Source organism: Panthera tigris, chromosome A3, assembly GCF_018350195.1.
Source record: "Panthera tigris isolate Pti1 chromosome A3, P.tigris_Pti1_mat1.1, whole genome shotgun sequence".
Taxonomy (NCBI): Eukaryota; Metazoa; Chordata; class Mammalia; order Carnivora; family Felidae; genus Panthera; species Panthera tigris.
The window spans coordinates 19,003,607-19,018,317 of NC_056662.1; the positions used below are offsets into that span (position 1 = coordinate 19,003,607).

The window sequence follows — 14,711 nt, forward strand, 5'->3', positions numbered from 1 at the left end:
GCTTGGGATTCTCTCTCTTCCTCTCTGCCCCTCCCCCGCTAGCATGGTCTCTGTCTCTCTCAAAATAAATAAACTTTAAAAAAATAGACACAATACGTCAAAGTCACAAAATAGACTTTAATATACTGGCCAATTCAGAGGCAGTGAACAGATGACTGAAACACTGAAGAAATTTCAGTGGGGTGACATAAGAGACATCAACTAGGAGAAAGGCTTACTACTGATCATAGTAAGAAACCCAAATATAAGAAAAAAATGCATTTTAAGAATGAGTTTAGTCTGGAGGAGCCCGGGTGGCTCAGTCGGTTAAGTGTCTGACTTCAGCTCGGGTCATGATCTGGCGGTTTGTGGGTTTGAGCCCCACATCAGGGTCTGCACTGATAGCTCAGAGCCTGGAGCCTGCTTCGGATTCTGTGTCTCCCTCTCTCTCTGCTCCTCCCAGCTCACACTGTGTGTGTGTGTGTGTGTGTGTGTGTGTGTGTGTGTGTGTGTGTGTGTGTGTGTCTCAAAAATAAATAAATATTTAAAAAAAAAAAAAAAGGAAAAAATTTAAGAATGAGTTTAGTCTGGGATATACTGAAGGCCAAAATACAGACAGTAGCTAACATTCCTAGAACTTCTGTAACGGTCACATTTTTGGATGAAATATTAATTTCACCATTAGAATCCTGGGAGAGAAAGCACCAATTATTGGCTAGGTACAGAAGCTGGCTCCTTGGCTTAGGGCCCCTGTCTGTCTGGGGTTTAGATCCACCACACTAGCAGAGCCTGGACAAGCAAAAGGCAATGCCAAAGAGAACAAATGGAAAGATTCAAAGCCACATCTCCAGATTCTACCAAAAAAAGTAACCCATGCTACACTATTTTTAAAGTGACAGTGAAACCTCTGGTCTGTGACTCCTGCTGGAGCTGAGTAGACAACAGAGAAGGTTGACCAGGGTTCTAAGGCACTGAGGCAGAAGTGTGGAAGTAGGGAGATGGCAGCAAGAAGCCAGGAGGAAAAAGTATTTTCCTTTTGTCCCGGGAAGGCACTTGGTACCTCTTTAGGGGAAAAAAACAACAACAAACTTGTGTCCGACATTCTGGGAAGCTAGGACGTTGGCAATGGGAAACCATTTAAATCTGTTAAAGAAAACAGAAACTGTCCTCTATCACCAATAAAAATATTTAGCAGATGGGACATCTGGGTGGCTCAGTCGGTTAAGCGTCTGACTTTGGCTCAGGTCATGATCTCATGGTCCGTGAGTTCGAGCCCCATGTCGAGCTCTGTGCTGACAGCTCAGAGCCTGGAGCCTGCTTCAGATTCTGTATCTCTCTGCCCCTCCCCCTCTCACACTGTCTCTCTCTCAAAAATAAACAAACAATAAAAAATATTAAAAAAAAAATTTAACAGCACCAGTGCCATCCCCCCTTCCAAGCAGTTTAAATCCTCATAACAAAACTCTTGAGATAAGTATTAGTATCTCCATTTTACAGATGTGGAAACTGAGACACAGAAAAGTAACTCATCAAGGAATACCTCTAATGAGAGTCATAAAGATTTAAACTCAGGCAGTCTAGCTTGAGTCAAGCACTCAATCACTGTTATGTCACCTCTCAAAACAAAAAAGAAAGACTGCTAGGGACAGAAGGAGGCTTTCTATCTTCTGAGAATAGGACTTAGCCACTAATGGCTAAGAGAACAAACTCATCCCTGCTACTGGGCCATTTCTCAAGGAAGCAGAGCACAGCCAATGGGGAATTCCTATGGGAGAGCCTAGAGAGCTTCAAAGCTATGGAAGGAGGACATTCATGGCCCCTTCAAGGAAAGCAGGCAATTATGGCTTAAGTAACGTTTGCTAAATAAAAAATTCCAGGTAAATTCAAAAGTTGTCTCTGGATAAAGAACCCAGCAGTTTCTGAAAGCTTCTAAGAAACGAAGATTTCCTCACTATTACAAGTTACTAAACAAAATCACGAGAATTATCAAAACTTTGTATTGAATGGAATTTTAGAAAGTATTTATAGACCCCTCATACCATTTGTGGCTAAGTCCTGTATCTTCCTTTCTCAAGTGTTTTCAAATGGCTTCTAGCTCCCTTCAGAATCAAGTCCCAACTTTGCAAAATAACATTTAATAGTTTTGCTTCAAGCTGTTTTTTTGAGTCCCATTTTCTATCCCACCTTCTATTAACCCGAGGCCTACCAAAATGGATTCCTTCCAGAGCAAAGCACATTACAGCCTGTCCATGTTTGTATAAAACTCTTCTCGCTGTCTCATGTCATCTTTCTAGCCATCATCTTCCCTTGTCAAGACCTTAACAGTCTTTTTTAGTGGCTAGCTCAAATCCTCTTCCTACCATGAGATCTTTAAAAATAAATTATTACAGTTCATTATAATAGGGCTAGACAGAATTGAAAACTAGGGCTCCAAATTGGATGTTATCAATTAGCAACTACTAAACTAGATTCTAAGATTACCAAAACTGACAGCTCTACTTTATCTGAATGACACTCTACTAGGATTTAAGGTCACCGTCACCACCACCTCAATTATTTAGTATGTTAAACTTTCCAAAGACCTTTTATCTACCTAATTCCACTGACTTCTCCCCCCAAGAAACCTGAAAGGCTTACCAGACCAATACTGCTATCAACAATTGACCAAAATGGAAAACAAGATCCAGAAAGAAATAAAATGGTTTGAATCAGGACACACAACTAGTAAATGTAGGACACACAGTACATGATAGAACCTGGACTCTCAACTTCTATTTTTTGTGTGCTTCTACTATATAACATTGACTCCCACGTGAATGGTGGTGGTACTTCAGTTTCGTTTCTCAACTATTCAACTTTACCTACCTACTTAGGTTAACTGTCCCCCCTCCCCCGCCACATGCTGATATAGGGATCTGCAGATAAGTGGCAGGGCGTTGGCAAATAGCTCACAAAAACGAAAGTAAAACGTCTTTTAAATGTGATTCCTTTAAGAAAAGGTCCCCTGAGAAATGGATACTTAATCCCAGTGTATTTTCCTAAGATCATACATTCTCTCAATTCTAATTCAGGTAGAGTTTGAAACTGAGGAAAACAGAAACCAAAAGCATCCTTATCCTCACATGTTTCTCACACTGTACAGATTAGCACTGCCAACATGGCTGGAAAAGCACTTCCCTTACTATTTCACAGCAAAGCTTTTCTATCTTCCCTGGCTTTCCACAAATTTGTCACTCCAGCCTGAGTGCCAGGCTTAAAATTGGCCAGAGACGCACAGTCAAAAACCAGCAGGGACTGGGGTGGGGGGAGGGACTCTAGCAAGAGGAATCTTGTTTTTAATGTATGATAGTCCTTTATTTCTAAAAACCAACCCCCCCCCCCAACACACACAATTGCTTTTAATAATGTTGTTTACATAACAGGTCCAGTATTAAAGATAATTTATGGCTAAGAGTGTAACTTTTCAAGAAAGTATCCAGTGAGATCCCACAAGCCCAGTGATTCCTCAGCATCTAGAAAGAATATTCCTTTTGTTTCTTTTGACAAGATTTATATATATATATTTTTAAAAGGACCTGAAGGGCTCAATATTAATGCTAAAAGAAAGAAGCAGTGCCAGAGATAAATAATAGAATAAATTATTTTTATTTGACTTTGATATAAACTCTGTGTTATCACGGGCCAAAAAGGCAGTAGTCAGAGATGGGGTTTTCATAGGGTCGGAACTTAATGAGATTAATACTTCTATTACCAAAACGTTCAGGGATTTGGGGCCCAAAGAGAAGAGGCAGTGCCTGAAAGGTCTGGCATTTTAAAACCTGAGCTGCCAACCACTGCATGTAAGAAAGAAGTGCTTGTGTTAACGCAGGTTCAGCTATACAACTAACCTTTCTCAGGGAGATTTTTTTCTTTTTACTAGAAGGAATAATGTAGTGGGGAAAAAACACAACTCAGAAGCCCTGGTCTCTCATCCTTGCTCTGCTACCACACCACCATGTGACTTCGGGCATGTCACCTCAGACTCTTGACCACACAAAGAGATAAGATGGAATGATCTTTCATACCCTCTCCCTTATTCTGTACCTTAAGTAAGAACAATACAGGAGAATGTATATGAATAAGATGGGATCTCCCGAGGGATGGGATGGGTCCACATCCCGTCCTGTCTCAGCAGAAAGGCTGGTTTCCCTTTCTCTGGCATTCCAAGTATGCAGCACATGTTACTGTGTGGGAGAAAGAGGTCTCCTGGACCTCCTTTGGGCCCTAAGTGTAGCCTGAGAAAATAACCGATGCTAATATCTAACAGAAAAGAAAAGACACAGAAACACATTAGTGTAAAACTTGTTTCCTTATAACACCAACAAAATCATGCCAAACTGATTAGCGAATATTGGAATCAAATGAAGTTTTAAGAAAACAGGTTAATAAATCTTAATTATTCTGGGCTTTTGCTACAGAAGGAAAATGAAGAAACCCAAAACTACTAGAAAGATCAGAAGTCACTTAAAAAAAAAGGAACACAGAACTGAAACAGGGGCACAGAGATGGCTCACCAGGTTAAGGGTCCGACTCTTGATTTCGGCTCAGGTCATGATCTCATGGTTCATGAGTTCAAGCCCTGAGTCAGGCTCCCCACTGACAGCACAGAGCCTGCTTGGGATTCTCTCTCTCTGCCCCTCCCCTGCTCGCATGCTCTCCTCAAAACAAATAAACTTAAAAAAAAAAAAAAAAAAAGGAACACAGTGTACAGGATTTTAATGAAATATAAATATATAACCAATTCACTTGCTTTGTTGCAAAGAGGTAGTATGTCAGTAGAGGTCAAAACAGGAAGTATTTAGAAGTCTGCTTACAACACATCATCTGGTTAAACTGTCTTAAACTTACATGTGAATTAGAGATCCAGGGCTAGATTTAGTAATTTACCAGATTTAGTAAACAGAAACTTGGGCCAGGTTTTTCAATGCCTCCTGGCAAACACAGGCTATTATTTCTTAAGTATTTTGATAAAAATGAAGAAAATATTAAATGAATTAAATGAAATATTCAATGAATTTGCTTATGCTATAATCTTGGAAAAGTATGCTTGATAGATGTACAAAATACCACCTCCTCCTATTTGTGAAACTGTTCACAGTTAAAGAGCTGTCACAATTAAAGACTCCTCCTGACTCCTCTGAGTCCCCTCTGAAATGTGTATTGATGCACAGGAACTGAAGAGGAGTTAAGAAAGGTTAGGTGACCTAATAAGCAAGGTCATGGGAGACCTAAGCAGAGGGACCAGGATGAGGCCTTCTTCTAGACAGAGACAATTAAGCTACATTGGGCTTTCCAAGAAAAAGGACACCAAAATAATATCTTTTATTTTTAGAAAGGAAGTTTTGGTAAAACGGAGCAGGGCCAAACAGATGTCCCAAAGCTTTTTATGCCACTTCTACCTAATCTTTTCTCACACAAGGATAAATTTTGGTTGGTGAAGTCAGATGTACCAGAGAAAAAGGGATTCATCTTAAAAAGCTTGTTTTAAACATTAACCTCCGTTTCTCTTAAGATTTGTTGGTGGGGGGAGAGGGGGGGACAGATTCATGCTAACATAGAAATTAGCATTCTTTAACAGCATTTTCCTCAGGATGAAGTTCTTCGTGGTCAAGGATTTCTTTTCTTTTTCTTTCTTTTTTTTTTTTTTGGTATTTCATATCAACCAGCAGAAGAGAAGCACAGCAGGCAGGATAAAAATACTTGTTTCACATGAGCCAGCAATTCTACTCCTAAGTATTTACCCTAAGAATTGAAGGCAGGGACTCAAATAGAGACTTGTATACCCATGTTCACAGCAGTGTTCTTCACAACTGCCAAAAGGTACTAACAACCCAAGTATCCACCAACATAGGAAGAGATTTTTTTTAAATGTGGTACAGACACACAGTGGGAGTATTATTCAGCTATAAAAAGGAATGGAGGGGCGCCTGGGTGTCTCGGTCAGTTGGGCATACAACTCTTGATTTTGGCTCAGGTCATGATCCCAGGGTCATGAGATCAGGCCGTGTGTTGGACTCTGAGCTGAGCATGGAGCCTGCCTGGGATTCTCTTTCTTCCTCTCACATTCTCTGTCTAAAAAAATTTAAAAAAATAAAAATAAAAAAGGGTATGGAATCCTGATATGCAACAATATGGATGAACCTTGAAAACATCAGATTAAGGGAAATAAGCCAGACACAAAAAGGATAAATATTTTGTGATTCCACTTACATTAGTACTAGAATAGGCAAATTCAGAGACAGAAAGTAGAAAAAAAGTTGCCAAGGGATGGGGGTTGGAGAATGGGAAGGAATGGTTTAGTGGGTTTGGTATAATGAAAAAGTTCTAGAGATGAACACTGGTGATGGTCGTACAATACTGTAAATACACTTAATGCCATTTTGAAAGCGCAAAACACATTATGTATATTTTACTAAAAACACAGAAAAAACCTGCTTGAAAAATGGAAGCACCAGAGGGAACTATCTCGTCGAAGATTAAGAGTATGTGAAAAGAAGAGAGAAGATGGCAACTAGTGTACCCACAGGTCATCCATGCACTGATCCAATACATGCTAGGTAAGTGCCAGCTATCCACCAGGGACTATACAAAGCCTTGAGAATGGAGAACAAAACAGACTTCATTCAGCTCTCTTCTGAGAGACTTTAAGAGTCTAATGGGGAATACAAAGAAGTAAAGAGACAATTATAACACCAACAAAACTTGGCAATTACTGTGATAGGAATCTATCCAAGAGAGCACACTGAAGTCACACTCAATGAGGGGATGGACAGAAAGGATACCTGAAAGAAGTAAAGTCTAAGTTGTAACTAAAAGAATGATATTAAGAGGGCAACAGAGTACTCCAGAAACAGTAATTGCATATTTTAAGGCATATTTTAACAGCACGTTAAATTCAAATGAGATTAGGGGCACCTAGGTGACTCAGTTGGTTAAACATCCAACTTCAGCTCAGGTCATGATTTGAGCCCCCTACCAGTAAGTTTGAGCCCCCTACCGGGCTCTGCGCTGACAGCATGGAGCCTGCCTCAGATCCTCTGTCTCCCTCTCTCTCTCTGCCCTTCCCCCACTTGCACGTGCCCATTCTCTCTCAAAAATAAACATTAAAAAAAAGTTTCACAAGACTGGATATGGAATATGAGAGAAGGGTAAATGGCAAGAGAAGTAGCAGATGGAGAGCCAGAAAATTGCTATGTGCACTGGAAGGAGAGGAGAAAGGTGGCCAGAAAGGTGGAAAAGGACAGATGCATGAAAAGCAAGGAAGCTGGTTTCAAGGAGGAGGGCTGGGCCCAGAATATGATGTATCTCAGAAAATGCTCTAGGTGTCAAGAATCTGTATTCTGCTGTTGTTGAGTGGAATATTCTATAAATTCCAATCAAATCAAGTTAGTTTGTGATGTTCAAGTATTCTACATAATGATTTTTCTCTCTGCTTATACTATCAATTGAGAAAGACTTAGCAAAATCTGACTATAAATTGTCCATTTCTCTCTGTAGTTCCATCAGTTTTTATTTTGTGTATTTTAAGGCTCTGATATTCATACATAAACATTTATAACTGTTATGCCCTCCTAATTGGTCCCTTTTTATCTTTATGAAATGAACTTCCTTATTCTTGGCAATATTCTCTGCTCTCAAATCTACTTTGGTAGATGTTAATACGGGCTGAACAACTATAAACTGGAGAAGAAAAGATACACGTGAATGGAGACTGGATTCAACTACTGATATTAAATTCACCAGAGTAATGAAAATGGAAACTAGATGATCGAATGGTAAGAAATTAGTGAGTGGTGGGGGGAAAAAAAGACCACAGGAGTGGTAGATGATACATAAAAGCAATGTCCCCACTAGAGAAAATTTATCTGGTTATTTAAAAAAAAAGTTTTTACAAGTTTTTATTTATTTTTATGAGACAGAGAGAGAGAGAATGAACGAGCAGGGGAGGGGCAGAGAGAAGAGGGAGACACAGAATCCAAAGCAGGCTCTAGGGTTGGAGCTGTCAGCACAGAGCCCAATGCAGGACTCAAACTCGTGAACTGCGAGATCACAATCTGAGCTGAAGTTGGACACTAAATCGACTGAGCCACTCAGGCGGCGCCCTTAATCTGGTACTTTTAATGATTCATAGACTTATTCATAAAAGGAATTCATTAGAAATATCTTAACATTTTTTAGTGGCTCATAAAGAACAGACTTGGAAAAACAATTCTCACTTTTGACTTGTCTGTAGACAATATGCCAAGAATGATGCACTTCTAAGAAACTCTAGGCTGGAGGTACTTATTCCAACATACAATTGATCTTTACGTTCCCTTTTAACAAAACTTAGGCCACTCTGAGGATATCATATAGCACTCTTCCCCAACAACTGCCTTTAACTTAAAATGGAAGCATAAGTCCTCAACAAGGGGTCCCATATCCAAAGATATGCAAAGTCTTTGGGCTTAATCACTTGCTTCCTACATCAAAAAATGGGAGCAAAGCAAAAATGAAAACATCTTTCTGAGGCTTGAATCCCTGAGGTAGCACTACTGAGTTTCATTTATATTGGTGGTCACTGGCTTCTGTAAGAGCTGAACCCTTCTGATAATCTCATGAAACTAAAAATGCTCTCTCGAGGAAAATCTCATATATCCAACCTTTGCAAATGATTTCAGGGGCTCATAGACCATGGATGCTCAAGGTAAGAAATTTTAATTTATGCCTGTTTATAGTACAGAAAGAATATATAGAGAGTCTCCAATCCAGTCACACCTTTTTATCAAGCAAAGTTCTCTGGACCTCATGTGTTACAATGAATCCATAGCGGACTAAGTTAAAAATTGTATTTCTAATGAAATATATATTGAAAGAGGATTCACCATACTTGCTTTGTAAACCTTGATGTGAACAATAGCCTTCCCAGTAAGGCCGAATTATCAAGGCTATACTCTAGCAACTCTGGAATCAAATGCAGTCTCTGCTTACTTTGCTATCCGTGCTATTTACCCATGGCTCAAGTTAAGGCCCATTCCAGGTGAGCCAAGCCACAGTCAACCCACTGCCAAATGATGAAGGACTTGCTGGTTTAACCCTTACCTGTTGCTATGCTTGGACTTTTCTCGGTCCTTCTCCTTGTCTTTCTTGTGTTCTTTGTGCCGGTGTTCTCGATCTTTATGTTTATCTTTGTGTTTATGAGAATCTGCAACCGTAAGAGATGAGTCAGTTAAGAAGAGTCATAAGCTATCTCCTGCCCACCTATCTTGACAAGTTGGTCAAGAAGCACAATGACACGATTCAAATGGAAGGTAGCCATAATAGCACACTCCACTGGAAGGAAAGATTTCACAAAGCCACCCAGACAAGGCATCCCATTACCCTGCCTCTAAAACCAAGACATGTGTTACAAACATGAAGGGGAAATGGGAATGAATTCTACTATAAAAGGAAGTAACAGTTTGGCATTCTTCTCCCTGTATCTGGTAGTATTGAGACTAAGTCATAAATGATACAAAAGGATAAATCTTGAACACTGACTCTCAAGATGAGATGGTTATCTATGTAAGTTCTGGAAAATACAAACCTTAGGAGATATGCTTTTAAATCAACTTTAATAAAGTATAATTTCTATGCAGAAAACATACACATTTTTAAAGATACAGTGTGGTAAGTCTAACAAACATATGCACAGGTGTAATCCCCATCACAATCAAGATTTAGAACAATCCCATCACCCCCAGAACGTTTCCCTTGCATCCATTCCCTGTCAATCCCCATCTTCCTCCCCAGCCCCCTCCTGCTGAAAGCAACCACTAATTTGCTAGCACTATGGATATGTCTAAAGTTTTATATAAATGAAATCATACAGGATTCACTGTTGTGTCTGACTTCTTAGCATGATACTTTTGACATTCATCCATGTTGCTGGATCTATCAGCAGCTGGTTAAGATTTTACTGCTGAGTGGAATCCCACTGTTATGGATATACTGCAATTTACTTATTCACTTGTTGATGTACATCTGAGTCGTTTCTAGGTTATCATGAATGAATCTGCTATGAACATTCGTATGTAAGTCTTTTTGTAGACATGTTTGCATTTCTTTTGGGTACATACTTAGTAGTGAAATCACAGGGTTATATAACTATATGTTTAACTTAAAAAAATTTTTTTAAACATTTATTCATTCTTGAGAAAGAGACAGAGCATGAGCAGGGGAGAGGCACGGAGAGGGGGAGACACAGAATCTGAAGCAGGCTTTAGCCTCTAAGCTGTCAGCACACAGCCCAAAGTGGGGCTCGAACCCACGAACCGTGAGATCATGACTTGAGCTGAAGTCAGACACTTAACCAGCTGAGCCACCCAGGCACCCCAGTATATGTTTAACTTTATACAAAACTGCCAAACTGTTTTCCAAAGTGGTTGTACTATTATATATTCCCACCAATATGCGTTAAGAGCTCCAACTGCTATAAATTCTCTAACACTCAGTACTGTCTTTAATTTTAGCCATTCTAGCAGGTATGTAGTGGTATCTCACTGTTGTTTTAATCCAGCTTCCTAATTAAATAACAGGCATCTTTTCACATGCTTACTGGCCACTCATGTATCTTCTTTGGTGAAGTATCTCTTCGAATCCTTCCCTCATTTTAAAAACATTTGTCTTCTTGGACATCTGGGTGGCTCAGTTAAGTGTCTGACTTCAGCTCAAGTCATGATCTCACGGTTTGTGGGTTCAAGCTCTGCACTGGGCTCCACACTGACAGTGCAGAGTTTGCTTGGGATTCTCTCTCTCTCTCCTTTCCCCATGTGCACGTGTGCTCTCTCTTTCAAAATAAACTTAAAAATATATACACACACATACGTACATACATATATACGTACATATCTGTATGTATGTATATGTATATATACACACACACACATATGTATGTATATATACATGTATGTCCTCTTATTGAGTTCTATAAGAGCTCTTTATACACTTTAGATTACAATTTTTTGGCTGGATATATGTATTGTGAACTTTTCCTAGGAATTTTACAGAGGTAAAGGATAGGGCACATTTTAAAAATTATAAAGATATCCAGTTGTTGTAGCGCCATTTCTTAAAGAGATAGCTCTTTCCTCATTGAACTTCCTTGGCCTGTATGTTGAAAATGAAGTGACCACATAATCTTAAGTCTTATTTCTGGACTCTATGACACAAACACACACTATTTTGACTACTATAGTTTCACAGTAATTTTCTTTTCACAGTATGTTCTAAAATCGGGTTATAAAAGTAGTTTTGTTCTTTTTCAAAACTGTTTTGGCTACTCTACGTCTTCTGCATTTCCATGAAAGTTTTATTTTCAGTTTGCCAAATTCCAAAAAGGAGAAAAAAACAGCTGAGAAGTTTGTTTTCACAGGACAATGTGGAGAAGTGACATAAAAAAATCATTAGGTCTTTTGATCTGTGAACATGGTATCTCTCTGCATATTTATGTTAGTGACTCTTAAATTTTATTGTATATGAGAATTATTCCAAGGGCCTATTAAAAATGTGGCTCACTGGGGTCAGGTCACAACAATGCTGAATATGAATCAATTGGAAGTTTATGTACCCAAAACATGTGTGGTGGTTTTTTAAAATCTGTCCAACAAATTCTTTGACACTTCTCTGTTCAAGAACTGTAGCCTAATTTTCTTCTCCTTGAGTATAGGCTAGATCTGGTAACTCGTTCCTAAAAACCAGGATGAAATGGAAATGTCAGTATGAGACTTTTGCCACCAGGTCATGAATGGTGCTGGATCTTTCTTCTTGCGCTGGGGGGAGCCAGGTGCCATACTGTTAGGACACTCAAGCAACACTAGTGGAGAGGCCCATGCAGTGAGAAAGTGAAATTCTAAGAACAGCCATCGGAGAAAACAATCTCAGAAGTAGGTCCTCCAGTTTCAGTTACGTCTCCAGACAACTCCAATTTCGTGACAGACCCTGAGCCAAAACCACCCAGCTAAGCTGCTCCCGGATTCCAGGCCCACAGAAACTACATGAGAAAACAAGTGTTTGTTGTTTTAAGCTATAAACTTTGAGGTAACATGTTTTGTGTAACACATGTTCTGTGTAACAATAGATAACTAACAATAACGTGCAGGCAATGTGCATGCTCATCCCATTCCTGGCTCACAGCAAAAAAAGCCACATTTGGCATAATCCACTAAGCATCTATCCTGTGCCAGGCCCTAGAGAAACAAAAATTTGATGACCATATCCCTAGTATAAGAATTCTCATCCCAAAGAGATGGGAAAAATAAAATCATACGGTGTCCAAAAAAAAAAAAAAAAAAAAAAAAAGAACTTAAACCCAATCTTCCACTTAGCACACAGAACCCTCTAACTTCTTGAAGTCTCAAGTCTAGAATTATAAAATGCTGACTTAATCCAATACACAAAGGTGGTGACCCCTGTTTACAACAGTAATAAATACCCACATTATGTCTGCCCCAAACTAACAACTTACGGTTAAAACCACAATAATAACAAAACATGCCACCAGCACTACAACCTGGAATGAAGTCTGTGTGTTTTGATTTTGTTTACGGGTCAGATTTAACAAATAAGAAACAGAACATTAGGATCTGCTATTATGGCCAGAGTAATGGCAAGGACACAATATTTTTTTTTTAATTGCTCTATGTATAAGTTAACACATACATAAACAAACAATATTAAAAAGACTAGAAGACAGACACCCAAATGTTAAAAGTATCTCTCTGTGGTTGGTAAATTTATGAGAAAACTGAGATTGTGTGCTACTTTCTTTGCCTTGTTTTCCAATTTTTGCCCATGATGAATCATTTATATAATAAAAGCTATTTTTAAAAATCACCAAGATTTGCCAAATACTCATATACACAAGGAAAAAGTAGTTTAATTCATTAAAAAGCACTAAACTTAAAAAAAAAAGGAAACTAAGTAAAAGATGAACTGATAGTAATTCCAGGTAGGTTTCAGGGAACTATTCTGCCAATAGCATTATCTTTTTAAGGGCACAAAACTTCAAAACTGATTTTAAAGCCAGGTCAGGTCTTTTAAAGCAATTGCTAATCTAAAAACTCATAACTAAAATGTCTGGTAAGAAACTTAAGGCTGTAGCTAATAATCCAATGATATAAATAAGACTCAGGTCAAAGATATAAAATCAAGTGCCTTAATTTCAAAAGACGTTATTACATATCTATCGTATCGATCATATGCTCAAACTGTGCTATGTGTGACATGACAGGTACCAGAAACTCTAATATATGACAACTTCAAATATGTGAATGGCTATAGTATAGATCCACATGGCAGGCTGGGTCCTCCGAGGAGAACTGACAGAGAGGTAAAATGAGACACCTGCAGAACACCAACCATGTATAAACAAACACAATTACCAACTGACAGAGAAACCATAGAGATGATCTACACCAGGTAAATTGATAAATAACCTCCACAGATGCATACAGAAGTACTTCCAGGTAAATGATATCTGGAATTTGCTTTAAAATATGCTCAAGGCAAGAAAAAAAATCAGGGGGATATGGGGAAAGATGAAACAAGATTGGCAAAAAGTTGAGTTACTGAAGTGGGGGTGTAAGATACATGGAGTTCATTATACTACTCTCTCTACTGCTGTTCATGTTTGAAAGTTTTAATAATAAAAAGCTGAACACTATCTTTAAGCTTCTTCCCTTCCAATCCCTTACTTTTTTATGACATAAGGATACAAGGAGAAGACTAGCTTAGCCCAAGAAAGGATTTGTGTTAAGGAGCAGAGAGAGAAAAGTTTGATAGATAACATTAACCCAAGAGCCAGGGTGTCCTACTCTAAGGGTGACAGGGAGCCACTTCAAACAGAAAAGGAACAAAATAAAAGCCATACTTAAAGAAGATTAATTGAAGGGCAACATGAATGGAAAGGTAAAATCAAAATAACTAGCTAATGGTTTTTTAAGCAGTCTAGGAAAAAGTGATAGCAAGGAGTGGAGAAAGAAAGGGAAAATGTAAAAGCATGCTGAAGAAAATGGAAATAGAACCCAGTTCCAGGAACTCCACAGATTGTGTATAGTAAATACATTCAGAGGAAGAGTCAAAGAGGACTCAAAGACTGGGTGTAGGTGATTAGGGGAACAAGGTGCTTTCACAGACACAGGAAAGCTGTGCAGAATGAAGATGGGGGTCAGGGGGAAGAATGGAGAAATGATAAAACTAACTCAAGTCATATTATACTTAGGGTAACAGTAGACCATCCAACTACAGATGTTGGTCAGAAGAGAAGCCAGTAAGTGAAAAAGTGAAGCCAATAAGGGCAAACTGATCTATGTCCCTCATGGTGAAAATATTTATAGAAAGCAGACTAAAGGCCTTAAAGATCACTTCAATAAGTATGTACCCCTTCCCCTTAACTGGAATTCATCTAAGAATAGATGCTGTTAAAATGTTTTAGAGAAAGGATCTTGCCACTTTAAGCATCTGTTAATGCAAAAAGAATGGTCTTGAACTTGACTGATAGATTAGAAATGTAAGATGTAAACCACTACATATAAAATCCCTAGAAAACCTCATTGGTTGTAAAGTCAGGTCACCTAATAACTTGACAAAAACTGTTCCAAAGGCTAGCATTAAAAATTTTGAGAAGACTTGGGGGGATGACCCCTGAAAGAAGGCAGCCTTGAGGAAACAGGCTA

At 38.8% G+C, this 14,711-nt stretch overlaps 1 protein-coding gene across 1 annotated transcript in view; it reads right to left on the bottom strand.

The window, feature by feature from the left end:
• Positions 1-14,711, bottom strand: part of TOP1 (DNA topoisomerase I) — a 95,042-nt gene that overhangs the window by 54,184 nt on the left and 26,147 nt on the right. The window contains exon 3 of the mRNA XM_042980399.1: positions 9,100-9,202. Coding sequence (XP_042836333.1) covers positions 9,100-9,202 — 103 coding nt within the window. The remainder of the gene's footprint in view (positions 1-9,099; positions 9,203-14,711) is intronic.